General features: G+C 47.7%; 1 protein-coding gene across 4 annotated transcripts in view; it reads right to left on the bottom strand.

Annotated features, from left to right (window-relative positions):
- PODXL (podocalyxin like) overlaps positions 1-24,373 on the bottom strand; it is a 48,611-nt gene extending 24,238 nt beyond the window's left edge. For all 4 annotated transcript variants that reach the window (XM_063153658.1, XM_063153659.1, XM_063153660.1 and 1 more), the window contains exon 1: positions 24,289-24,373. In XM_063153658.1, the coding sequence (XP_063009728.1) occupies positions 24,289-24,343 (55 nt within the window). In that variant the 5' untranslated portion in view covers positions 24,344-24,373. The remainder of the gene's footprint in view (positions 1-24,288) is intronic.
- Positions 24,374-25,914: the final 1,541 nt, after the last annotated feature.

The raw sequence follows: 25,914 nt of genomic DNA, 5'->3' as shown, positions 1-25,914 counted from the left end.
TGAGAAAAGGAAACTCAAAAGAATAACTTAGGAAATGGTGGGTGACACACCCCAGGCCGGCAGGCCCGGAGCTTTAGGGCAGCCAGCTCCTGCTCCTCCCAAGGCGGGATGAGAAAGCCAAGGAGCCTGAGCAGCCCAGGGAAGGGGAAGGGATGTAAGCCAGGCCCTGAGGAAGTTCCTATTTTCCTCCCCTTTTGTGCAGCCTTTCCTGATTGAACAGGGGCAGCGGGTTGAGTTCATCAAAGGCAAAGCAGGGGCTGAGGCTCCAGGGGTGGCCTCTCCTAGGGGACAGCATTTGCCAAAGGGAGTGAGGAAGCTCTTTTCTTTGCACTGCAAGAAGCTCTTGGGAGAAAGGAGGGTTTTATCCACCCTTCTGCAATGCAGCCATATCTGAGGTGCAGCAGAGCCCAGCCACTGCAGAGGACAGGAAATCTGTCACCTCCTTTTGAAACTGTGAGAGGGATCAGATTGGCAGAATATCACAGAGCAGTGTTATTTATCCTGGAATTAAGCTGGGCTACCAGAGCAAGTGGTTACTTCACAGGGTTTTTAATTTTGCCTGTGCAGAGGCTCTTTCCCTTCCATTGGCTTAGGGACAGATGGGATCCAAACAGGGTCTTCCTGAGCTGCCTGCAGAGATTTTAGTGAGGGATGTGGTTCAAGGACAGTTTACACATCACCCTGGCACTCTCCATGTCTTAAGATGCTTTCCTAATGAGCATCACCCAACCCCTCTGCTGCCAGCCTCACCATCAGCTTTATGAAATGGCTTCACCCAGGCCAACGACCAGCTTGGCTTCCTGGGTTAGAGAATGGGGAAAGGTCCAACAGCAGCTGCCAGAGCATTTGCCTCTAATCCATCTGTCCAATCATCCAGTGCAGACATATCCTCTCCAAACCCCTGCCAGAATAAAAACTGCTGCAGAACACTTTTGATAGAATTGCTCTGCAAAATGTTCAAGATGAGACCTAATGGCTGGCTCTAATTAGGGGAGAGGCTGCATCAGAGGTGTGGGCAGCAGGTCAGGGGAGGGGATTCTTGGCTGTGAGGGGAGTGAGATCCTGGCACAGGGTGCCCAGAGAAGCTGTGGCTGCCCCTGGATCCCTGGAAGTGTCCCAGGCCAGGTTGGATGGGGCTTGGAGCACCCTGATATTGGGGAAGGTGTCCCTGCCCATGACAGTGGGGTTAGAATGAGATGATCTTTAAGGTCCTTTTTAAACCAAACCATTCTATGGTTCTATGAAATGAGTGTGCCTGGACTCTGATTTAAAGCCACTGGGTTTATTGTCAGCAGGGAACCTCCTTTGCCCCCCTGTGAAAAGACTCTATTGAAAAAAACTCTTCAAATTGCTGCTGTTTAGATTGTGTGTGGAAGTGACAGTGAGATGGAGGCAATAATGCTGACAGTGCCCTCCTCTCTGCTGCCAAATTGAAGGAATCTGCAGCCACAGCCTCTGCCCTGAAACCCTTCCCAATAAACCTTTACTGTATGGACTTGGAGCAGGGCAGGGGGAAGAAATGGATGTGCTTCAAGCCCCAAGCAGTGTTGCCTCATCTCCAGATGGAGAGGAGCACCCAGGGCTTCCTACTCCACTGCCAGCCTGGAGATTACCCTCGGCAGGAGATCTGGAGAATGTCCTCACAGCATTTTAGCGTCATCTTGAGGACTCTGAGTCTGCAGCATTTTGCAGTGAGTCACATCCCTATGGTAGCCAAAAGGCCACTCTGCTTTGAGAACTGGAAAAAATTCAAGTTTTCCCTATTTTTACAAAGTACAAGTAAGCCTGAAGCTCAAAGAGTAGGACTTGAAGCAAACCTCACGTGAGCTTTGGCTGCTTCATCTTCTCTGTTAGATCTGCCTGGCTTTATTTTATTCACACAACAGCCTTTAAACCTCCTTGATTTCAAGAAACCTACCCACAGCCTGATACACTTTTCCTGCCAGGACTGCAACACATGTCCCCAGAACCCAGGTTTTGATGAACCAGCATTTTCTGATGACAAACTTGCTTCATTAACAAATTCCCCATCAGCTCTTTCTGCAAGTGTTTGAGCCAGCTCAGCTCATCTGCTGTTTCATTTGGAAGTGTGACAAACATTAAAAATAATCATCCCAAGGCACACCTCCCCATACTCCTCTTTTCCTGTAGCCCTCTTCACACTCCCTTGGTCCCCTTAAACACCACATTTGGGGAGGCAGAAATGGGTAATTTGCTGCACTAATTAATGACCAGACAGTGGACTTGAGGGAGCAGGAATATCTCAGTGTTCCTCACTCCCACCTTCTCAAAAACATTGTTGTTGAATTTCCTTCATGCCATGCTTGGAACTCTTCTGAATTTCTCCTCAGAGTTTGTCTGAAATTTGTGATCAGTGGCATTTTGCATTCAAGTGGACCCAGCTGGTCCATCCCAGGCTGTTCTGCACCCCAAGGCCAGCTCCAGCCAGAGGTGAGGAATGCCAGCAGTGGGAAGTCCAGCCTCTCTTAGGGATAAACATAGGACATCCTATTTAGGATTGTGTCTCCACCACTCTTCTCATGGAAAAATCTGTGGCTATCTAAAAAGTGAAGGGGAAAGATGAAAAAAAACACCAGAAGGAGACAGGAAGACCACTGTGGAAAATGAAATCTCCAAAATCCTTCACAGGAGGTTGTTAAGGAATCAAACAAACACAAACACAAGTGCCCACCTCTATCCATGCAACCCGCAGGCATTTTTCACCACTAAGCCTGGAAATAATCCTCTTTCCATCAGGGGAAAAAGGATATTTCCATTCCCATCCCAGGCCCTCCAAAACAAAGAGCTTGGCCACACTCCTGTCCTCACCTGAATCCTTTGTACCCTTGGAGTGGAGCTGCCCCATGATGACCTTGCTGCTTTGGAGGAGGATTTGTGGTCTGTATCAAGATAGCATCAATCACCCATCGCTGAAGGACATGATGTCTGCTACATTTAGCCCTGAGACCCCTCTATTTCTGCAAAAATCACAGAGGACTTTGGAAGAAACTCAAGGTTTGCACCAAGGAATGAGCCAGAAAGTCTCTCTAGATCAAGGTAAAGCACAGGTTATTCTGTCCCAAAGCAGTGGTTGTGAGTCAACACTACACTGAAAACCTCAGGATAACTGTAAGAATACAGAACTTTGTTATACATTGAATAGCTGGGGTTTTTCTTTAATGATGTAAATCTTTACAATGGTTTTTCGGGATTTTGTCTGATGGCATGAGCACTAAAAAAGTACTTTTTTTTTAAAGAAAAGGCAAATAAGTTAAAAGTCTAGATTTTTCTGAATTTGGAATCTCAGAAATTCAGGAATTTCAGGTCCATGAGAAGAACCTAAAGACTGGGGCTGCCAGATTGGGAATTCCACCTTGAACATATGAGGATCCCATCCACCTTCACCACCTCTCTCCGGGGTGGAAGAAGGGTTGGAGGAACTTCGCCACCTCACCCCAGGGTTGAGGGCTGGACCATGAGTTGATTCCAACACTGAGGAGCTGTGGAGCTGTCAGGGTGGTGGGAAGGAGCCCTTTGGAGAAGCCAACACCATGAACTGCTTGGCCAAAGCATCAGCTTTGCTCTCGAGAGCTCAGCTGACCTCCTTTCTCCACCCTCAGCAACGAGGGTGTCTGGGCACACAGATTTATTCATTCAGACAGAGGAAAGTTCCTCCCTCTGCTTTTCACCCTAGAAAGATGAATCATCCCTTGCTGGATTTTCCTGGAGGACTCCAGACAGCTTGGGAAGGAGTGAGGACGTGAGCCCACGAGACAGGAACTGATCTTGATGCAGCCGGATGGCTTGTCTACACAGGGGTACTCAGAAAAAATTAATCTAAAATTAAAAGGAGGTATGACTTCAGAGTGGATTAGTCAAAGTGCACACAACCCACCAGGTGGCCACTCTTGTTCAGTTTTAAATCACTCTGTATTTAATTTGGATTAAATGAAGTAAGTTAAATCAAACTCTCCTCAGCTCTTAAACCGAATAATGAGGGGGAGCTGATGCACTTTAGGAAGGTTAATTCAGGAGAAATTTGGTGATGTTCCCCAGAAAACAAGCTCCTAAATGTTGCACTGACCAGACATCAGGGATGGGGCACACCTTCCTCTCTAACTGAGGTTGGCCCTTCTGAATTCCAGGGCATGGAAAGCTTTGTTTGATGTCAGATTTGATGTCACATCATAGAGTCATAGATTAGTTTGGGTTGGAACAGATGTTTAAAATCTTGTCCAACCCCCCTGTAATGAGCAGGGACATCTTCAACTAGATCAGGTTGCTCAGAGTCCTGTCCATCTTGGTGTTAAACACTTCCAGGGATGGGGCATCCACGGCTTCACAAAATGTGACAGCATCTCAGCACCCTTATAATCAAAACTCTCTGCCTTGTATCTAATGTAAATTGAACCTTGTTCAGTTTAAAACCATCATCCCCTGTCCTATTGCAACAGACCCTGTTAAAATGTTGGTCCCCATCTTTCTTATAATCCCCCTAAACTACAGAAAGGCCACAATCATGTCCCCCTGGAACTCAGTTTTTCTCACTTTTTGCCACGGAGAAAGGCAGGACCAAAGAAGGCAGTGGAGAGGAGAGAGCACCCTACAAGTTGTTGGGTGGCACGGGGGGTGAAATTCTTTGCCTTGCTCTCCTCTCCAGCTGGCTGGGTCCATATTTGTGTTCATGGAGCTGGCCCTGAGCTACTCATCCTGCCAGCTGAACCTCTGCCAGCTGGCTGGCACCGGGGAAGAGTTGTCACATCCAATGTCACTCAAGTTGGGTGCCGTGCATCAGCGATGTGTCTAGACTTTATCCATGGGCAATGGGGCCACAAGGATCTCCTGGAGCAGAGCTCCTGTAGGTTGGTTGTGCAGACAAAACACCTCACTTTTTGTGAGTGTCCCTCTAATTTTTCCACTGAGGAAGAGGAAAGGAGGGAATATTCCCTTTCTTGTGGCAGGGGCTCTTCCTGAAGGAAAAGGATCAACCCCAAGCTCGAGGACAGGCTTCTCTGGAACCTCACAGCCTGGCAAAGCCAGACCACAGAGAGGTGTTAAAGCTGGTACTAGCAGCAGGGATCTAATGCCCAAACTTGTGCCATCAAAACCAAGGATGCCATCCTCAGCTGGAGGCTGAAGATGCAGGCCCAGCACACAGGAGGTCCAAACCACAGCCCTAAGGGGCAGGAAACAAGAGGAAGAGAGTCTAAACACAAAATAATAAGGAGACTTTGGCCTGGTCACAGGCTGCTCTTGTACAAGGGAAAAATGGAGGTGGGTGAGTGGGAGGTGAGTTTGTGCTGGCATGGTGCTGCTGTGGTACTGCCACACGCTGTGCCCTGCCTCTTGCACCTCCCTTTCCTCTCCACCTCCCCCGAAGATTTACAGCAGGAATCGCCCTCAGAAACAGCTCTGCCTGCTCCTGCCACCCCTGTGGGTTGTGTGGGGAGGCTGCCAGTGCCCAGGGTCATGCTCAGGGCAGGACTCGGACATTGCCTCCCTGTCCTGAGGACAGAATGGACCAGCGGAAAAGGAGATGGTGGGGACAGGATAAGGCCCAGAGCCTCACCCTCCTTTGTGCACCCAGCGTCTCTGATGAGTCACAAATCAGCCCAAATTTATGCCCTCCAGCAAGAAAATTTACTTTCCCATGTGGCAAGTCATGTTGCCTCCCCCAGCTCATCTCGCACACCACCCACCACCAGGCCAGGATCAGCCTAAAGAGAATGACCTGAAATATCTTGAACTGGACAATCCTTGTGGGTCCCTTCCAGCTGCAGATACTCTGTAATTCTGAGGTATTTGGTTTGTTGACACTCTAAGGTGATGTGAAAGACACAAGTGATGCCAAGTGACATAGAAGCCACCTCCTAGAGACACTGGTGATGCCCTCAAGCATCCCAGCTTCTCTAAGTAAAATTTTGGGTGATTCCTGGTTAAATATCCTCCCAGTTCTGACTACTTTGCATCTCTTTCAGGCTATGCTGGAGACAGATTCCTCTGCAGGCACATCTAGGACACCTGCAAATCCTCACTGACATAAAAACTTCCACCTCAAACCCCTCACCCCAGGATTTTTGCAGAGGATGGATGTCAGGATTCTCCATCCACCACAATCAGTCCCCCATGACCTTGGCTGGCCAGGGTTACTGAACCAGCAGCCCAGAGATTTCCTGTCAATGCTGTGAGGAGAGCTCCACATTTCCTTGGGATCCTTTGTGTGTCCATGCTATTTTGGGTCCTACCTTTTTTTTTTTAATTTTCTCTTTTTTTTTTCCCTCCAGTTCCACACCCACACCTCCCTCAGGGTGGGGCCTTCCCAGATGATTGGGAAGCTCTATATATACACACTGCATGCATGAGCACCTATATATATATTTATATATTTATATATTTATATATTTATATATTTATATACTGGGCCTGTGTGTGGAGCCTCCGGGCAGGGACTTGGCAGGAGGCTCAGTGCTATTCTTTAGGTGGGGAGAGCCTCGGAAGGGAAGGACACAGCCAACCCTCCCTCTTATTCAAAACTATTTAAAGACTGTCTGGCACTGAGTTTCTTTCCCACCAAATGGCCCCAGTGACGATCTGGCTTTGCAGGTCCCTGGTTTTACAGGCCTGTGTAATCTGATCTGCTTCTATTGTTGGTAAATTTGTAATTGCCTCATTATTTAACTCTCTTGAAGGTTTACAGAAAGAGAAATCCATTTTAGCTTTTTGTTTTGTTGTTTGTTTGTTTTGTTTTGTTTTTCAGGAGAAGTGGGACTCGGTTTCCATCTGAAGCACTCATGTTCTTTGATAACTCCTGCTCCTCCCCTCCTTAAAATAAATGCACATGATCACAGAAATCACTTATTAAAGGCACAAACAGTGAGAAACTACCTTTTGCACTGCTGTCCTAGGGCAGGACCCTCCAGCACAGCATATTTGTTACCTAATGGCCTCTCCGGTGGAACTGGAAGCAGCACAAGTAAAGGAAGTGTCCAAGGCCAGGTTGGATGGGATTTGAGCAACCTGATCCAGAGGAAGGTATCCCTTCCTAGGGGGTGGAATGAGATGGTCTTTAAAGTCCCTTCCCACCAAACCATTCTGCAGTTCCACGTTCTAGGATTTGCCCACAGAGAGGAGGGATGCTCCTGTAAGCACTGTGTGCTGGTTCACCTCCTTGCTGAGCCACAACTCTCTAAAACAACCCTTGTTGCACTTGTCAACCTCTCCCTGCCTCAGTTCCCCATGTTTACCTGCAGGAATGGACAGATTTTGGACAGAGGAGCTGTCTTCATCTGCAGGCTGATCCAGCACCTTGCTAACCGGGGCCCCAACCTTGGTTGGGTGCCAGAGCAATACAAATAATTACTAATAGTAAATCCCATGGGAGTCTATTACATTATGGTTCAACTTCCTCCCAAACAATTGCTCCTCTTCCTTGCTTTGTGTGTTCTTCAAAAGAAGCGGCTGCTGTGCTTTAGGGCTGGGACACAGGCCCTGGTAAACACACACCCAGCGTTCCTGCTCAGCAGGGCCTGGGCAGCAAAAAGGAGATAAATCTGCTTTGAGACAATCACACTGCAGGCTGAAAAAAGCCTGGGGGTTTCATGGAAATGGCAAGGTAGCTGCACGAAGCAGGGTTTGTCCTGTGGAGTCCCTCAGGGCACATTTGTTCTCTGGTTTGGGGATGGTGTTAGGCAGAGTGGCAATGAGAGCAAGAGATGCAAAGAGCAGAAGTGGCCAGTGGTCTCAGGGCTCAAAACATCTTAATTCAGGGGGTGGTGAGGGTCCTGGCAGTGCAGAAGCACTCAGCTGAGGGAAGCAAGGATTTACTGTGGACACATCTCTTGCCAGTGCTTGGACATGTCCCTGCTTTCCACCTGCACTGTACCACCCAAAAAGTACATAAATTTTTATAAACCGTTAGAGTTAATTAGAGTTTGAGTAGTTCATTTTCTAGGGCAGCTGCAAGGGGGAATGAAACTAGAATGATTATTAAGTAAGTGAATGAGGTTAGTTGACCAACGATGATGAATGAGTGTTCTACTGGTTGGCTGCCTACTCAGGTTAGGACGAGGACGTTAGCGACATAAAGATGGCCCAGAAATGGGAAGAAAAATGCCCTTGGCCCACAGCCAGTGGATCAAATTGCCCTTGTAAGGCCTGCAGGGTATGGGAGCACCACAATGCCATAGGTTTAGGTGCAATATCAAACCCCTAGAGGAGTTGGGAACCCAAAATACCAAGTGTCCAACAAAAGGTGTGATGGTAACGCAGAGAGGCCATCCCAAAGTGGCTTGAGGGGGCTTTGGGTGAGCTTTCTTGGGGTCCTTGGGGCCTCAGTCAAACAGCTTGCTCTGCAACACATGGTGGGATATCTCTGAGGAGGTTTTCCCATTGCCAGGACCAGAAATTAAGGCCTGCACAGCAAGTGGCAAAGTGGAGAAGGAAGAAAGGTCTTGCTTCTTAAACAGCCAACTGGCCTGACTTAATGCTGACAAAGAACAATGTCTATTTTGGTCATCCCTTCCAAGATGGAGCCTGCAAAAGCTTTAATTAGTCAATTAAAAGTGGCTTTGTCATAGGAGATGAGACACAACCGGGATCAGCCAGCTGGGTTCTTGGCTGCTGAATGACATTCTCTTTCCAGCCCAATGACCTCATTGTTAATGACTCAATAGGGGAACAATGTTGTCCACCCAGCAGCCCAGCAAGGAGTGAGATTCCTGCCTGGTTACAGCTGAGCAGAAGAGCATGGGAAGTTGTGGGATGTCACTGGGTTGGCGATGCAATGCTTTGCACTCAGTAGGTTTCAATGGTGTGGTTGCGTGCTGAGAAACTCCAGCCAAAAAAATGTAATATATGAAAAAAAATACAGCACAAAACAAGGGTCAAACTCAGGTCCCCAAAACTCCCATGACAGGTAGTGAGTTTGAGCAGAAAGAGATTTGCTGGTTGGGGATGCAATGCTTTGCACTTAGTAGGTTTCAATGGCGTAGTTGCATGCTGAGAAACTGAAGCCAAAAAATAAATGTAATATATGAAAAAAATACAGCACACAGCAAGGGTCATACTCAGGTCCTCAAAACTCCCATGATAGGTAGTGAGTTTGAGCACAAAGAGATTTGCCAGGCAGGGAGGAAAAACCTAAATGGTATCTAGAGGAAAGCAAAGCTTACAGCACCTGCACCCAGGGTGGCTGGATGGAACAGACCCTGTCCATGTCACCTATTGAGCTCAGGGCTTTGCTGAGCTCAAAAACATCTCCCTGCCATCAAACCCTTCTCTCGAGGGCAGTGCCTTGAGGCTGTGCCACAGGGAAGGCAGTGGCAGGGCAAGGGAAGGGAGCAAAGGAAGCAGGAAGGAAGAAGGAGCTGCATCCCCTCCCTGCTGCTAATCATCCTCCTCTTCCTCCTAAGAGAGGCCATCAGGTCTGCAAACACCAGGCTGAGTTCTCACCTTGGAGGGGATCCACAGTTCTGGGTACATGAGGGAGCTGTGGGGCTGGGCTTGATGGAAATATCCCAATTCCTCTTTGCTTCTGGGGTGACAGACACCAGGTCCTGCTTTGTGCTCAGCAGGGAAACTCTGACACGTCAGCTTGGGCATTTCCTTTAGGAAACTGGACTCATGGTGGGGATGGAGATGGGAGGAGAGGGCAGGGACATGATGGGAGCCACAGAAAGCCACCAGCAGAGCAGAGGGGAGGGGGGCACTGAGCTGGGATTCAGTGGGTGCTGCTGGTTGTAATCCTGGAGCTGGAGCCTCTGCTCTGGTGAAGGCTGCAGCTGCATGAACATTCCTGGCATGTTTGCAAGTGATCCCTGGCCAAATCAAAGCATGGCTTGCTGCCAAAACTACCTGAAGACAGCATCCCTGATTACAGCTAGGCAGAAAAGAGCTGAAAAATCCCCACACACATTTCAAATGTGCATTTGGAGAAGCACAATCAGCTGTGCAAAAATACCCTCTCACTGCCCTGAGCCCATCTCCTCCTGACATCTCTGGAAATTATTCTCTAATTGGATAAAATGATGCTGGACACCACTCAGAAATCAAGCCCTGAGCCTGCTGACCATGGAGGCAAGAAAGAGCTGAGCCATCAAAAACAAATGACAACTTCCAGCAATGCTCATTGATAATTCTCAGTAATTGATTGTTGTTTGTTTTAAATTCTTAGCAACTGATTGCTTTAAATAATTAATTAGTTACAAGCCCATGTACTGCAGACACTGCTCTGTGGTGCAGGCATGCTCCTGGCCCTGGTGGCTGGCACAGAATCACCACAGAATCACAGAATGGTTTGGGTTGGAAGGGACCTTGAAGATCATCTCGTTCCAGCCCTGCTGGCAGGGACACTTCCTACTAGACCAGAACTCCACTCAGCCTGGCCTGGAATTGCTCTGCTTCTCCATCACCAGTCCCTCCCAGTACCCAGACTTCTCAATGTGGGCCACAGAGTCACTGATGAGAGGCTGAAACGCTCAAATGATGCATTTGAAACTTCCTTTGCCCAGGAAGTTTCTGCTCAGCAGAGCAGCCAAATAAATAGAATATTTACTGGAATCCAGGCACTGCATTTTGGGACTAAGGATGATGCAGCAGATGGCCAAGTCCTGTGCTGCTGCAGGATTCAAATCAGCTCTCCCAAACAGAAGCAGAAACAATGTTGGAGGAAAGAAAGGTGTGGAGCAAATCCCCTTCTTGCAAACCCAAACCCTAACCCTGATGCTTGGAGGGCAGCCCAAACGTGTGATGGAGATGAGTGACAGCATCAGGACATTCGGATGCTGGGCCCTCACCCCTGGGCAGAGAGCTCAAATCCAAATCCAAGCAGATCCAGAGCTGATCCTTATTACTACAGAACAAATTCCTTGTTCCTAATCTAGATTATCAAGCAGAGAGCTCCTTCTCTCCCCACTCTTGGCAGTTTCATGGCAACAGCCATAGCTTGAACAGACTGGGAAAATTTGCAACTCTGGCTTTGGGGAGTCCCGAGAGATGCAGGTGGTACCAAGTTCCTGTAACAAGTCATTTCTTGCCTTTTTTGAGCAGAAAAAGGGGAAATCTGCCCACAGGCATAACTGTCCATCTCAGCAAGGAATAGTCTTGGTACTTAAAACAGGGGCTGAGAGATCCGAGGGTCTCAGAAATAAATATTTCCTCCAATATTTCCTCAATTTCCTTTCTAAAAAAATTCCTCTAAGAAATAAATTCCTGAGGCAGGAATGCTTCTTATTTCTTCAGACAGAGACTGTGAGCATGTGATCTCGTCAGATTTGAGCAGAGACAAAACCTTAGCAGCCTTTCTCTCTCCTGTCCCTCTGTGGGGTGAGTGCCTCTGCTCAGACAGAGTCAAAATCTTTGCAGGAACAGCTCATGGCCTGCACTTTTTTAATCCTCCCTGTAACTGTAATGAGTGTCAGCCTTCAGGATGGGAGTAAATAAATAAATATATTAATTAGTTAATTATTAATTAATAAATAAGTAGAGTGAGATCCCAAAATCCAGCCTCAAAGGCAGTTCCCCTACAGAGGTTTCCTTGTGCCTCTGCTCCTCACCCATCCACTTTATCAACACTCCTCTTGCAGCACCTCAGGGTCCCAATCTGACCAGCCAAGACAGAGATAAACCCCTGCCCCAAAACTGCTTCTGAGCTGGATTAGGAGGGAACCCTCCCTAAAAGGCCAGCTGGGCTCGGGGCATCCCCTGGCTGCTGCTCCCAGGGAAAGCAGCTTTACATGCATCCCCCATCCCCCTGCTGCCCCCACAGAGAGCCCCCTCCTAATCAAACCTCCTCCTAATCAGATTGGAGCCATCCTGCCAGACATGCAAAAGGCTCTCACGGCAGAAAAAGCGTGGAGCTGCAACCCTCCTCCTCCTCCTCTTCCTCCTCCTGCTCTTGCCTCAAACACAAACACAGCCCGAAATAGCTGGCATTCCTTTGGGGTGGCTGTTCCCCCCCAGTGCTCCCCATCAAACCCCCAAGGCACATGGAGCTTCTTTTGGTGGTTTCCTGACTTATTTTATTTTTTTTTCTCCCCTTGCAGTATTTTATCAGGATTGGCAGTGGGATTTTTCAGGGTGAGAACACAGCAGAGATAACGGAGAGCTGCACGCAGCGGGACCACTCCAGAGCGTGGCTTTGGGTTTGGGCCAAAATAACCCACTGTCCACAGCAAAATAACCCACTGTCCACAGCACCCCATGAATTTCTCATCATGCTGGGGCTCTGCACCCATCCAGAGCCTATGCAATTATCCATTAAATGTCCTGCAATGCTGAAAGCCTCTGTGCTGGCCAGGGATTAAATGCACAGACTCCTGAAAGAGCAGGAGATGCTGGTGGGGCCAGGTCACTGCTTCCATCAAGGATGCTAAAAAATGCTGGAATTTTCATTTCTAACATGATCAGGGAGGAAGAGCACTGCTCCTTTGGGGTTCTCCTGTCACACCCAAATTCCTTTAAATGCCCAGAATTTACCAGGTGCAGATATCAGCTACCTGTGGCCAGGTGCAGTAATAGGAACACAGAAACAGGTGGATTTTTCTAAAGCAGAAAACCATCTTTTTGCTTTCTCAACCATCAGTTTGGACTCCAGTGTTTCCTCCCCCAACCCTCTAAAGGGCATTTGTAAGTACACACATCATGACATGACATCTCCTGCTTCTCTTGCCACCAACCCAACCTCACATTTCTACTTTTCACCGCTCTTCCACCACTCCACTGTGCTTGAACCACTTCCTTTGCCAAAATAAAAGCTTATTTTTTTCCCCCTCCCAAACTGACTGCCCTAAATCACCCCCAGCAAGTGAAGCTGTGATTTGGAGAAACCTGGAATGGCGAGTGTGGACACTGATGGGTGACAGGTTGTGTCCTTCACTGGGGGTTGTATTGCCCATCCTTGTCCTCATTAGGAATTCCTCAACACCACCCTCTCCTCTACTGACCTTCTCCTGGCTGGAAAACTCTCCAGAAAATAATGTTTGGGAGTGAGATGGTGAATTACAGGCCAGGTTTTGATACCCACTCACCATGGAAGAACTTCTCAGGAGCATGGCCATCCTGAGAATGGGATGCTGCTCCTCCCAAGAGCCTGGGAGGGATTTGGACTAGGGAAATGCAGAGTGAGGGCTGCAGGAACCTGCCCAGGGTCTGTTAGAGCTTCCTCCACCTTGAGCTGGGTCAAACTACAGCTTATCAAAGACATTTATTAGCCTAAACTGATGTGTTGCAGCAGAAGCAAATGCGTCCTCTCACTGGGATGGATTTGCGCAAAGAGTGATGGCAGGAGTGGCAATCACAATCACCTCAGGATTATTTTATTTTCCTTCATTTCTTCCTCTCTGTTGCTTTAAACAGCAAAGTTTTATTTGCCAAGCTTGCTGGAGAAAATGCTGTCATGTTGGATCAGCAAGAGAATACATCAGAACAGGCTGGATGAGCCTGGATGAGCCACAATCCGTCAAGCCCAAATATCTCCCTAATTTTTGGGAGATTTTATCATCTAGCACCAAAAAGAACATTCAATATATTGCAGTGAGATCAAACCCAACCAGGACACCCGTGGCACTTGAGGAACTCAGCTTTTCCAGCACTAAGTGGGGCTGGATTTGGATATGAGACAAAAACAGGGCAGTCAATTAAAGGAAGTTTTGTTAATTTTTGTTTCTCTTTAATTGCTTTCTGCCTACACTATGGGCAGACATCCAGGGTATCCAGACATGGGATAGTCAGTCCCATTTAGACAATCAAAAGTTATTTGCATAAACCTCAGCTATCCACTGAAATTCCCTCTCCAAGTCAAGGAGAAACACATTCAGCTGCTCCACCAACAGTTAATTCCAAACTGCAAAAACAACTGGAAACCAGCAGCTGAAAAATAAAATTGTTTCCTCTCCCATTTTAAACAGTAAAAGTGAATTTTAAGAGAATGACTCCTGTTTATTTGAAACTCTCAAGGGACACAGAACAATTCATTTCAGTCACTAACTCCATCACAGATTGACGCTGGAGATTTGCTCAGTGAATTGCTTAGCACTAAACTGAAAAGTTTGTTGAAAAGTTTATTGCATAAGGTACCCAAGGTCCTCGGTTATTTGATGTATCTTAAAGGAATTGTAAATGCTCTTTTGCATTTGTCAGTTTAACAGAAATTTCCTCTACAAGCAAAGAGTGATTTCCACCAATAAACCTAAATTAGTTTTATTCATCATTACCAAGGACGACTCCAGAGATGCATAAATTAGGGATCAAAATAGAGAGGTCTCAGGCTATAAAATTCCTTCCACAAATATCTTCAGAGTGTGCCAGCCTGGTTAGAAAACACAGCTGAAAGGCAAGAGTGGGCTGTAAATCTCCAACTTTTACAATGAGGAGAATCAGTCCTGCTTAAGGGATATAGCTATGAATTGTAAATGAAAAACATGATAAAAATCAAATCATTCAAATTATAACTTTCTCCTTCTGTATTTTAAGTCATGATTAAAATTCATAATTTAAGCCACATCAATTTAAATCAAAGCACCCTGCCATAAAATGAGGTTTTGAACCCTTTGTGAAGCTTTAATGAGAAAAAAAAGATCATTCTCCTGTTGAATGCGGTTAATGGGGATTTATTTGTGCCATTCATGGGCAGGAACTGTCTTAGAAGCCCACAAAATCACATGGACTGAGAGCCTTGAGGGCTTTTTTTAGCCAGCTGGGAAAATATGAAGGAAACAAAATAATTGTCTATAATAGGGTGTTGCATTAATCTCTAAACTTTCATTTTCCGCAGTATTCCGTGTACTGTACAGGACAGGAAAATTTATTCTTTATGTCAAAGAGATCAGCACCTCTCCTTGGCTTTTTGGTATGGGAATGACCCTGAGCCTTGGGAAAGTGGAGGTGATGGGGAGATTAAATCCTGCACGCTTGAAATTTGGGCTCAAGGCTGTGAATTTTGCTCTCTGGCTTCACAGCTGACACAATGCCCTGTCCCATTTTGCTTATCTTTTGTCCTGGCTGTCTCTCAGTTGGATCAGGATTTCTGGGAGCCCCAGAATTGCTGGTTCCTCCCATTTGCAGCACATGTATCACAGCTTTTCTTTGCCACACAGGATTTTGGGGTGTTTATGGCAATGCTGTGATTTGGTATAAATTTATGTGCCCTTAGAATGAGGCAGTGGAGAGCACAAACATTTCTTGGCATTTGTCAAATCAGATCAGGGTGCTGATCCATCTGAAAATGAGACCAATGTTAGAAGGAAAAAGCCAACAAAAAAGAAAATAAAACAGGAGGAGGCTGTTTTCTGCTTTTACTGCGTGTTGCTACTTTCTCCGCTTTGCCAAGAGAAACCCACAGGAACAAATTCTTGTTTATTTGTTGTTTTTGTTCCTTCAGGCTCCAAAAAACGAACCAGGTCGCCAGCAGAGAGTGATGGCTGCAAGAAATGCATGATGAGAATACTGATTTGGAGTTCTGCAATCACAACCTGCTTTGAGGCTGCTCCTTTATCACCTGACTCAGTACGTGGTAAAAAACTTGCTGCCCTTACCTGTGCTTTAAACATTTCTTCTGTTGCTTGATTAATTAGAAATGTCCAGTGAGGACAACTTTATTGCTTATTTAATGTGGATAGAGATATAGATACATATAGATTAGATATATCTCAAGGATTACTTGATGGTTACTTGATGCTGTTCCAGTACAACCACTGCTAACCAGATCTGTGCTGGCACAGAGCATCTCTTAAATTACTCTGCTTTTTCTCACAGTCAGGGCTCACAGCATTTTGATAAGCAGCACATAATAGTCACCCTGAGAGCTCTCCACTTTCCACAGCCTGCAGCACTATCATTTAAACTTTTCTCTTTTTTTTTTCCCCATTTGCCTACGTGGTGGAATGTCTTATCTTGCCCTCCTGCCTTTAGACTCCAGGGAGGGGGGAAAAAAAAAAAGTGGTCTTTGCTATTAGGTTTCAAAGAAGCACTTTCTCAAACAGAGTTTCTCCAAGACTTTCTGAAGAGCCTTTCAAGTCCCCTTTGTCCAAGTTAGAAATTGGGTATTTTTCTCTTTGCCTGTATCCAGCAGAAGCCACTTAGAATAAAAGTTTAACAAGGCTGTCTCCTCATTTCTCTACAATAGATCTAATATATATTTAAGTATTAGGGCTTAATTTCTAAGCCAATTTCTACTTTCTCCTCCAGTTAAATTTGCCAAAATCAATTAAGGCTGAGAGAGAAAATTTCAGCCTTTGCCATTAATAACTGAGGCCTTATTCTTCCACTGCAAAATGACCTTCCTTCCCCTTTCACCACCCTCATCAGCCATGCGGCCTAAGACCAAAGCTCTCTGCACACAGAGCCTGTGAAACAGAGAAAAAGCCACTGGATTAATCCAATTTTATTCAGGATGATAAGAATATGAACCAGACCTCAAAGCAACATCTAAAATGGGACCAACTCAGAAAAAAAAATTTCTTTTTCAGTTTTGGAGGAGCTTTTAACTCAGATCCCATCTCTGCCCATTTCTAAGGATCTGTCCTGCACCTGACAACAGGCACAGATTTCGTTTTTAAACCCAAGGACCACGTTCTTCTTATTTGCCTGTTCATTTTGCAGCCTTTAGGGTGCACTCCTGACCCACCAGCAAGAAGTCAGTCCAAATCCCAAACTCCATTTTTTTTACATTTTTGAGTATATACAGAGAGTGTTACACAACATAAGTGTATCCAGGGGCAGGTCCTGGATATTTTTGATGCAACATCAGACCATGTTGGGGAGCATTTGTGGAAACAAGCATCTCTAGTGGACAAATCATCCCAAGACAGATCTGAATTGCCTTCAGAAGGCACAGCTAGATTCAAGGATAACTCAGCTACAACCTTGAACACCTTAGTTAAATATCTGAACCTCCATGGCCTTACCTTGTGTCCCTCAGTGGGAGGAAAAGGCAGAAGAATCACACAGTGACTCCAATTTTCCCTTCCTCCTTAAGTCCAGTCATCCCAGTTTGCCCAAACTGGAACCCATCCCCACCCAGCCCCGAGACACAGAACTTGGGATGTTATTCACAAGTGGAGCCTTGCTGAAAGCCAAATCTCAGCCTTGCCTGTTCCCTTCCCTCTGCTGCTCATTTTGGATGCACATCCAAAAGCAGATGTTCCAGCAGCGCTGGAATTCCCACTGCCCAAAAGAAAGGTTCACTCCTATTCCTTTCTCCTCCTGCTCTCTGCTGGGTGCTGAGACACCACACGGAGTGGATTTTAATAAGTTGTTTGAATTCTCCTTGTGTCCTTGCAATGCTTTGTCACCAAAGTGTCACCGGTGTCTGCTGAGAGCGCCTGGCCCGCGGCCAAGCCAGGCGTGAGACACACGTTATTTACGGGGCAGAAAAGGTGCCTGCAGCATGCAGAGCTGCAGGGATGCAAAGATTTGCTAAACAGGCACATCTGGTGGTGAGAAAACTTCCATCAGCAAGACCTGGGACCCAACAGGCAGATGAGTAATGAAGGATGTTGGTGCTTGTGGAGTTTGAGCGGCTTCGCTTTGATGCTTCAGGTTTGAGCTTTCAGGGGGGAAAATGATGCCTCAGGTTTGAGCTTTTGTATTTTTCACATTCTGAGCTGCTTTAGTGTGTGGCTCTGAGCTTCATATTATGGGATGGTGAGCTCTGTGCACAGAGCAGGGAGACAAAACAATTCCTGCTCCAGCTGGGCACCAAGGACAAATGAGCCAAATCTCAGCCCAGGAGCACAAACCCCGTGGGCTGGAGAGAGAAAAACAAGCAGGGTGGGACTGCCTGGGCTAAAGCTGCAATGGGACAATGAACTGCAAGGTGCAAATGGAGCAGAGCTGATCCCAGGGACAGACCCCGGCAGCGCTCGTGCATTTTGGGGCCGTTTTGGTTCATCTTGGGTGCAGCCCTGGCTGGGCTCTGGTGCTGCCCAAGGTGCAGCCATGGAGGCCTTTTAATAAATCCCTGCTTTGTTCTTTAACTCCATCTAGTCTTTGTTCTAGCTCAGCCTTCCCAAGGCATCAGTTTCACCTCTTGAAGGAGAGAGGGGTTTTTTCTCTTTAGGGTGTCCTGGCATTTTCTGGTTCCCAATGGACTTGAGCAACATTCAGTGCCAAAGGCTGGCTCTAAGACACACAACAACTCAAATCAAGTGTGTATGGGCATGTGACCCTCAAAAAGTCACCCTAAATAAGCCACCACAGAGCTCTACGCTCCCTAAAGTCATGAAAGGTACTATTAGCATTTTCCAAGATTCCCTCCAATAATCACTATTTCCAGCATTATTTGCAATTCAAAGCCAGCGGGTAACTTGAAACAGGTTTAGTCATCTTTGAAGGAACCTCAGCTTTACTGTGAGGGTGTAAAGCCCTGGCACAGGGTGCCCAGAGAAGCTGTGGCTGCTCCTGGATCCCTGGAAGTGTCCAAGGCCAGGCTGGATGGGGATTGGAGCATCCTGGGACAGTGGAAGGTGTCCCTGCCCATGGAATCATGGAATCATTAGTAGGAAAAGATCTCTAGGAACATTAAGTCCATTAAGTCATTAAGCTAACATGCCAGGTCCCCCACTAAACCATGTCCCTAAGCACCACATCTACCCTTCTGAACACTTCTTGATGCTATTTGTACCACAGCAGCCCCAGCTGAGAGAATCCCCCCTGTCCCTGACCACTCACTGCACAGTCTGGGCAACAAACACTTGAAAAATAGAGAGAGGAACTCCACACAGCAGTTCGTTAAACAGCATTTCACCTCTTCAGTTTATAGCTGAAAAAATCTTATGTGATTTTTGTACAGTAGCAAGGAAGATTATCTGTTTCTCCCCAGCTCTATCTTCTCAGACAGGGCTTTTTAGCACAAAAATTAGCATCTTTTTGGATAAAAATTAGCATCATTTTGAGCACCTCTGGAGCTGTCATATGAGCAGAGCACATCCCTCCTGTCTGTTTGCAGTGGATCAGTGTATTCTCCAAGGATCCCCAGAGCAAAACACTGCAAGGCTTCAGCCCAGCACAACAACAAATATATAATTATAGCACTTAAAACCCAATGAAGCTGAGAAAAAAATGTCCCCAAAAAACAAAGCACTGGAGGAAGCACCTCTGGGGTGTAGGACACCGTCCCACCAGGCAGTTCAGGGAAAAAAAAAAAAAAAGTATTAAAAAAAAAAAAGCGTCAAACAGGTTTTTGGGAGTGATGGATGCCACATTCCCAAAGGAACTGCAAGACCTCAATGGAGAATCAAGGTGGCCTCACAAACTACAAGTGAAGCACTTCATGGATTTGTTTGGCAATTCCCAGCCTAAAGGAACTGCTCTCTGCAAGGTGGAGTATTTGGCAAAGCCCTGGGGGTGGCAGTGGACTGAGCCCAGGTAGCTGGAGAACAAGAAATGCCAGATGACTTTGTGTGTGCGTTGCTTAGAGAGTGGGAAAAGAAAAAAAAAAAAAAAAAAAAAAGCAGCAAGGTTTGCTCAGGACCTCTGTGTGAAGGAAAGGGCAGGCATTGCAAGAATTCAGAAACAACATCCTTAGGTGGAGATGGGCCAGTGGTGGAAGGGGCTGAGCACGTAAACAGGCTGAGGAGCAGGAAGCTGCCAGGAGCGTGTGAAAGCTCCGCAGAGGCTGCTGAGAGTTCACATGCCTGCACACGGGGAACGGACCCAACCGGGCCACCCGGATTCCTGCAGGGCTCAAACCCTCTCCTGCTGCTCTGGGGGTGGCTCCTGGCCGTGCAGGGGTGGTGTCAGGCTGGGAACAGCACCGCAGGTCAGGTGCATGCTCAGGATCACAACCGGCACATTTCTGAGTGTCACTACTCAGCAGTGGGGAGGGAGGAATTCCTGCCCTCCCTCAGGTGGGTTTGCCACTGGATGGGCATCATCCTGCCTGGGAGGGAGGAATTCCTGCCCATCCACAGGTGGGTTTGCTACAGGCATCATCCTGCCGGGACCACCTGGAGATGAAGCTGCTGAAGGCTCCTGTGCTTGGGGGATTGAGCCCCTGCAGCACAGGCAGATGTTACAGCCGGATCTTGTCACAGACGTGTCTTCTGAAAAATCCTTTCCTTGGGATTTTTCCTCCTGAGAAGCTGCGAGGCCTCAGGAACAAAATGCAAACAATGGTTATCTGCTGCTGTGGAATGCAACAGGTGCATCTGGGATTGGGCCCATGTGGTTGTTTGTAATTAATGGCCAATCACAGTCAGATGGCTCAGACTCTCTGTCCGAGCCAGAAGCCTTTGTTATCATTCCTTCTTTTTCTATTCTTAGCCAGCCTTCTGATGAAATCCTTTCTTCTATTCTTTTAGCATAGTTTTAATGTAATATATATCATAAAATAATAAATCAGCCTTCTGAAACATGGAGTCAGATCCTCATCTCTTCCCTCATCCTCAGACCCCTGTGAACACGGTCACAGGACCTCACCTCCATCCTGTAAGGATAAAACCCCACTCTCTCCTTCCCTGGCTCTGCAGGGCTTCAAGGGGTTCTGGGTGGAATTTAAAGGTGAATTTAAAGGTGTTTTTTGCCTCATTTGCTGCATCTCTTGTACACACTCACTGTTCTAATATCCAGGGAGCAACATAAAAGCATCTCTAAAGAGCTTATTTCAAAATTTAAGAGCAGCAAGGAATGGTGGAAAATGCTGTTTTGAAGGATTTAATCAATTAATTTTAGAGAAAGATGTAATAGGATCACTTCAGAGTGTTCTAGAAACAGGTCCCCACTCCTATAACATGCCTGTTTTGTCCCTACCCCTATGATATGTATTTATCACCTCATTTTGGAAAACAGAACAAAACCTTCTGAGAAAGCAAAGTCAGCTAAACTCAGCTAAATTCTGGCCAGCACAAGAAAAATTGCATGAGCAGCTCCTACTTTATGCCTGTAGTAATGATGCTCAGGGCTTCCTGAGTCCTAATGGGAAATCTCTTTTCAAGCCCATGCTGGCATCAGGGACAGATGGGGGTTTACACCTGCCTGCCCCCCAAACCCTGTGAGTCCCAAGAGGAACAGGAGAAAACAAGGAGCAGGCAGAGATTTCAGCCAGAGCTGTGGGAATTCCCAGGGTTAAATCCCCAGGGCCCTGCCTCCACTTGTGCTTTTACCACTGGTGTGGTGAGTCCTTGGGAACACAGCAAAGGGGCCACCCAGAGCAGCATCACGGATAAAAGGGCAAAATTTAGGGTACCTAAACCCCAACAGCTCCTCTCTGCTCTTATAGAGTGATAAAGCTCCCAGGATAATGGGGCACAGCCAGAGGGATTCTCACTGTTTGTGAATCACCTCCCTCAGTCCCAAAAAACACCCCAGAGCTCATGCTGGTGGGTTTAGACCTTATAGAGGTGCAGATAGGGAGACAAAATACACGGTTTATAGGGAAAACAATACCCAAAGTGCTACCCCAGCCTCCCTGCAAATGCTGGGAGCAGATATTTCCAGCCACCAGCATGAATGATCACCCTCCCCACAAGCCTTCAGAGCGACTCCCAGGAATTAAATCAGTATATTGCACCGCTCCAGCTCCTTTCATCCAGGAATCTTCAAGTGATTTACAAACAATCCTTTAATTAAGCCGAAACAGCCCTCGGGGTGGTGTTACTGTGTCTGTGCAGGGAATCCAAGGCTTTGCACGGCTAAAATGGCAAAAACCTTGCAAAAGTCTTATCAAAGTTCCTCCAAGACAAAATATCCCACAAGAGTGTCTCTGCTTTGATGCTGATTCTAAAACCCCCTCTGGTTAAACATTTTTTTTCTGCTCCTGGGGACATGGCCCCAATTGCCTCCTCCTGCCCGTGTCAGGATTAGTATTCAATGGGTAAAATGTTTGTTTTTTTTAAACGCACACCTCTGACAGCTCATCCACAAACACGAACTCCCAGTACCAGGGAACTCTCAGTGCTGGGGAGGTAGCCTGGGAATTCAGCTTTGGGAATAATGAAAAGCTGTGTTTTGGCAACAAGGGTTCCAAACCCATCAATCTGTGCCTTGCTTTGAGCTCGGTGCTTGATCTCTGGTAAAAACCCTTCCTGCCCTTTTTTGCCCCCAGGACAGGTTTGAGCTGCGGCTCTTTTGGATCCCCTGAGAATAAAAAGTATTTTTTGTCTCTTCCTGATGCAATTTTGGTGGGAATATAAGATGCAGTGTGGAGAAAGAATAAATAAAATAAAATATCCCATGAAGATGCTGTAATGGGTAACTCTGAGCCTCTCTTCAGCTGGTGGAATTTAAAGATGTTTTTTACCTAATGCTATATTTGCTGCATCTCTTGCACACACTGGCTCTGCCTTGTCTAAAGCTGATTTTCTTCTGATTTAAGCAAGGATATAAAGAGGAATCTATGCAGAATTAGAGGATTGGGATGTACAAGCCTGGAAATCAGTATTTCTAAGGAAATTGCTGTATGCCAGAGAGCTGCTTTTAAAAACTTCATCAGACTTGGGCTGGTTCTGCTCTGCCCCACACACAGAAGCCACCTTCCAAAAAGCAGCTCTGAAATCCCCAACTCTCATTTCACATCCAATTTAAACACACCAAATCATGCAGGCTCCATCCCACTCTTTATTTCCTAAGATACCCAAAATATTACAGCTTCACTTACAAACCCAACTTCTTCCCATCAAAGGAGGAAGGGGGAAAAAAAGATGAATTTTAGGTTTTGAGGAACTCAGATGACCACAGCAGATCCCAGTTTTGGAGTTAAGCACTGCTGGGACTCTGAGCCCACACTCTCAGCAAAGAGGGATGTCTGTCTATCTTGGCCCCTAAGGAAGAAAATCCTGGTTCCAATACCCTGGGAGCAACATTAAAGCATCTCTCAGGAGCTTATTTCAAAATTTAAGAGCAGCACGGAATGGCAGAAAAGACTGTTTTGAAGGATTTAATCGATTAATTTTGATAAAGATGTAATAGGATCACTTCAGAGTGTTATACAAACAGGTCCACACACTACAAGCCTATTTTGCCCCAATCCCAGTGTATTTATCACCTCATTTTGGAAAACAGAACAAAACCTTCTGAGAAGGCAAAGTCAGCTAAACTCGGCTAAATTCTGGCCAGCACAAGAAAAATTGCATGAGCAGCTCCTACTTTATGCCTGTAGTAATGATGCTCGAGGCTTCCTGAGTTTTAAAGGGAAGAGAAATCTCTTTTCAAGCCCATGCTGGCATCAGGGACAGATGAGGGTTTACACCTGCCTGCCCCCCAAACCCTGTGAGTCCCAAGAGGAACAGGAGAAAACAAGGAGCAGGCAGAGATTTCAGCCAGAGCTGTGGGAATTCACCCCAGAGTTAAATCCCCAGGGCCCTGCCTCCACTTGTGCTTTTACCTCCGGAGCATCCCCCAGCTTTTGTTACCTTGAATAAAAGCACATTCAGCTCTGCAGAGGCTCTTCTGGGAGCCGGGAGTTGCAGCAGGATTTCATTATTTTATTTTATTTTATTTTATTTTATTTTATTTTATTTTATTTTATTTTATTTTATTTTATTTATTTCATTTCATTTTATATTTTATTTTATTCTATTATTTTATTTCATTTTATTTCATTCCATAATTTTATTTAAATATTTTATTTTATTGCTTTATTTTATGTTCTTTTCTCACCTCTTTCTCCTTGCCTGATTATAAGGAAGAAATGCCCCGCTCCTCCCTACCTTTATTCACTCTGGAAAGCTTTAGTACCTTTCCTTTCCCTGCTACTTTTCCATGTGGTTTACGGCCACTTATCCACCAAAACCAGAGCACCACAGCTCCCACCCTGAACCCCAACACTACCGCAGCACCCCAGGAGCTGTTTCCACTCCCAAACCTCCCCAAGAACTCCCAGTTCCACCTTTTCCCAAACTCCACCATCAATCCCACCCGGGAATCGCTGCCTCCAGCAGCATTCCCCGCTGCTCTCCGCGCCCTCCCCGCCTCCCGTTCCGCGGGTGCAGCACCTGGACCGCTGCACGAACAGTCCAAAAATCCCCCCTGGCTGACCGGGACCCCAAAAACTGGCATGGGATGGGATGGGATGGGAAGCTCGGCTCTCCCCAGAGCCCCGGAGCGGGATGCGGGAGGGCAGAGCTGGAGCTCATCCCCGCGCAGATCCGAGCAGCACTGCGGCTCCGAGTTGCGCTGGCTGTGCCGATAAGAGCCGCGATAAAGCCGCATTGGGGCTGCGGGTGCGCGCCCCGCGTCCCCCGGCTGCTGCTCCGCCAAACTCGCCAATAGTAACGGGAAAAGCGGAGCGCGGCGGGAAGGCGAGGGATGCTCGGAGCGGGGGAGAAGGCACGGGCAGCGGAGGGCGGCACTCACCGAGCGGCAGCAGCAGCAGCAGCGGCAGCAGCGGCAGCAGCCCCGCAGCCCGCATGGTGCCTCGGCGCGGCCGTCCCGGCGCGGCTCCCGGCGCTCTCTCCCGGCGGGGCGGGCGGGCGATGCCCTCCCTCCCCCGGCCCCGGCCCCGGGCACGGCCCCGGCACCGGCCCCCCCTTCCCCCGCCGCCGGGGGAGGCGCAGGACGGCCCCGGACCGCCCCCGCCTCCGCCCCCGGCGCGGGGGGAGAGAGCGCCGGGATGGGGATGGAGGTGGATGGGGATGGGAATTCATGGGGATGGGCATGGGCATGGGATTGATGGGCATGGGGATGGGGATGGATGGTAATGGAGGTGGGGATGGGGATGGGGATGGATGGGGATGGGGATGGGGCTGAGGATGGGGATAGATGGGGATGGGGATGGATGGGGATGGAGGTGGGGAATGGGATGGATGAGGATGGGGATGGGGATGGGGCTGGGGATGGGGCTGGGGATGGGGATGGGGATGGATGGGAATGGGGATGGGGATGGATGGGGATGGGGATGGGGATGGGGCTGGGGATGGGGATGGGGATGGATGGGAATGGGGATGGGGATGGATGGTAATGGAGGTGGGGATGGGGATGGATGGGGGTGGGGATGGGGCTGAGGATGGGGATAGATGGGGATGGGGATGGATGGGGATGGGGATGGATGGGAATGGGGATGGGCATGGATGGGGATGGGATTGATGGGCATGGGGATGGATGGTAATGGAGGTGGGAATGGGGATGGATGGCAATGGGGCTGGGGATGGGGATGGATGGGGATGGGGTTGGATGGGGATGGAGGTGGGGAAGGGGATGGATGGGGATGGGGCTGGGGATGGGGATGGGGATGGATAGGGATGGGGATGGATGGGAATGGGGATGGGGATGAGGATGGATGGGGATGGGATGGGGATGGATGGGAATGGGGATGGGGATGGGGATAAATGGGGATGGGGATGAGGATGGGGATGGGGATAGATGGGGATGGGGATAGATGGGGATGGGGATGGGATGGGGATGGGGATGCGTAGCAAGGAGCAGGGGATGCACCTGTGGAGGGAATGGGAGGTCTGGAGGAGATTTGGACTTCTCAACTTCATTTGGGGGGAGGGATTTGGGGGCTTTCATTGGAGATGGGAGGTTGGAGAGCGTTTAAGGGGTTGTTAGCATGGAATTGTGAGGGAGGAGTTCAGAGTTCTCAACCTCGTGGAGGGATTTGGGTGTTTTGTTAGAGTTGGGATGTTGGAGAGGGTTTAAGGGATTTGTTAGGATGGGGGTAAGGGAGGGGGAGTTTGGGGGTTCTCGACTTCATTGAGGGATTGGATTTGGGAGGTTAGAGAGGGTTTAAGGGGTTTGTTAGGGTGGCTGAATGGAAGATGGGGTTTGGGGCTTTCAGCTTCATGGAGGGATTTGGATGTTTTGTTGGAGTTGGGATGTTGGAGAGAGTTTAGGGGTTTCCCTGTAATTGGGAGGTTGGAGAGGGCTTGGGGTTCTTTAGGATAAGGGTAAGGGGAGATTTGGAGTTCTCAACTGCATGGTGGAATTTGAGAGTTTTGTTGGGGTCGGAAGTTTGGAGAAGGTTTAGGGGTTTTTATTGTT

The sequence above is a fragment of the Melospiza melodia genome, chromosome 4, assembly GCF_035770615.1.
Source record: "Melospiza melodia melodia isolate bMelMel2 chromosome 4, bMelMel2.pri, whole genome shotgun sequence".
In the NCBI taxonomy this organism is placed as follows: Eukaryota; Metazoa; Chordata; class Aves; order Passeriformes; family Passerellidae; genus Melospiza; species Melospiza melodia.
This window is presented reverse-complemented; position numbering and strand designations above follow the sequence as displayed.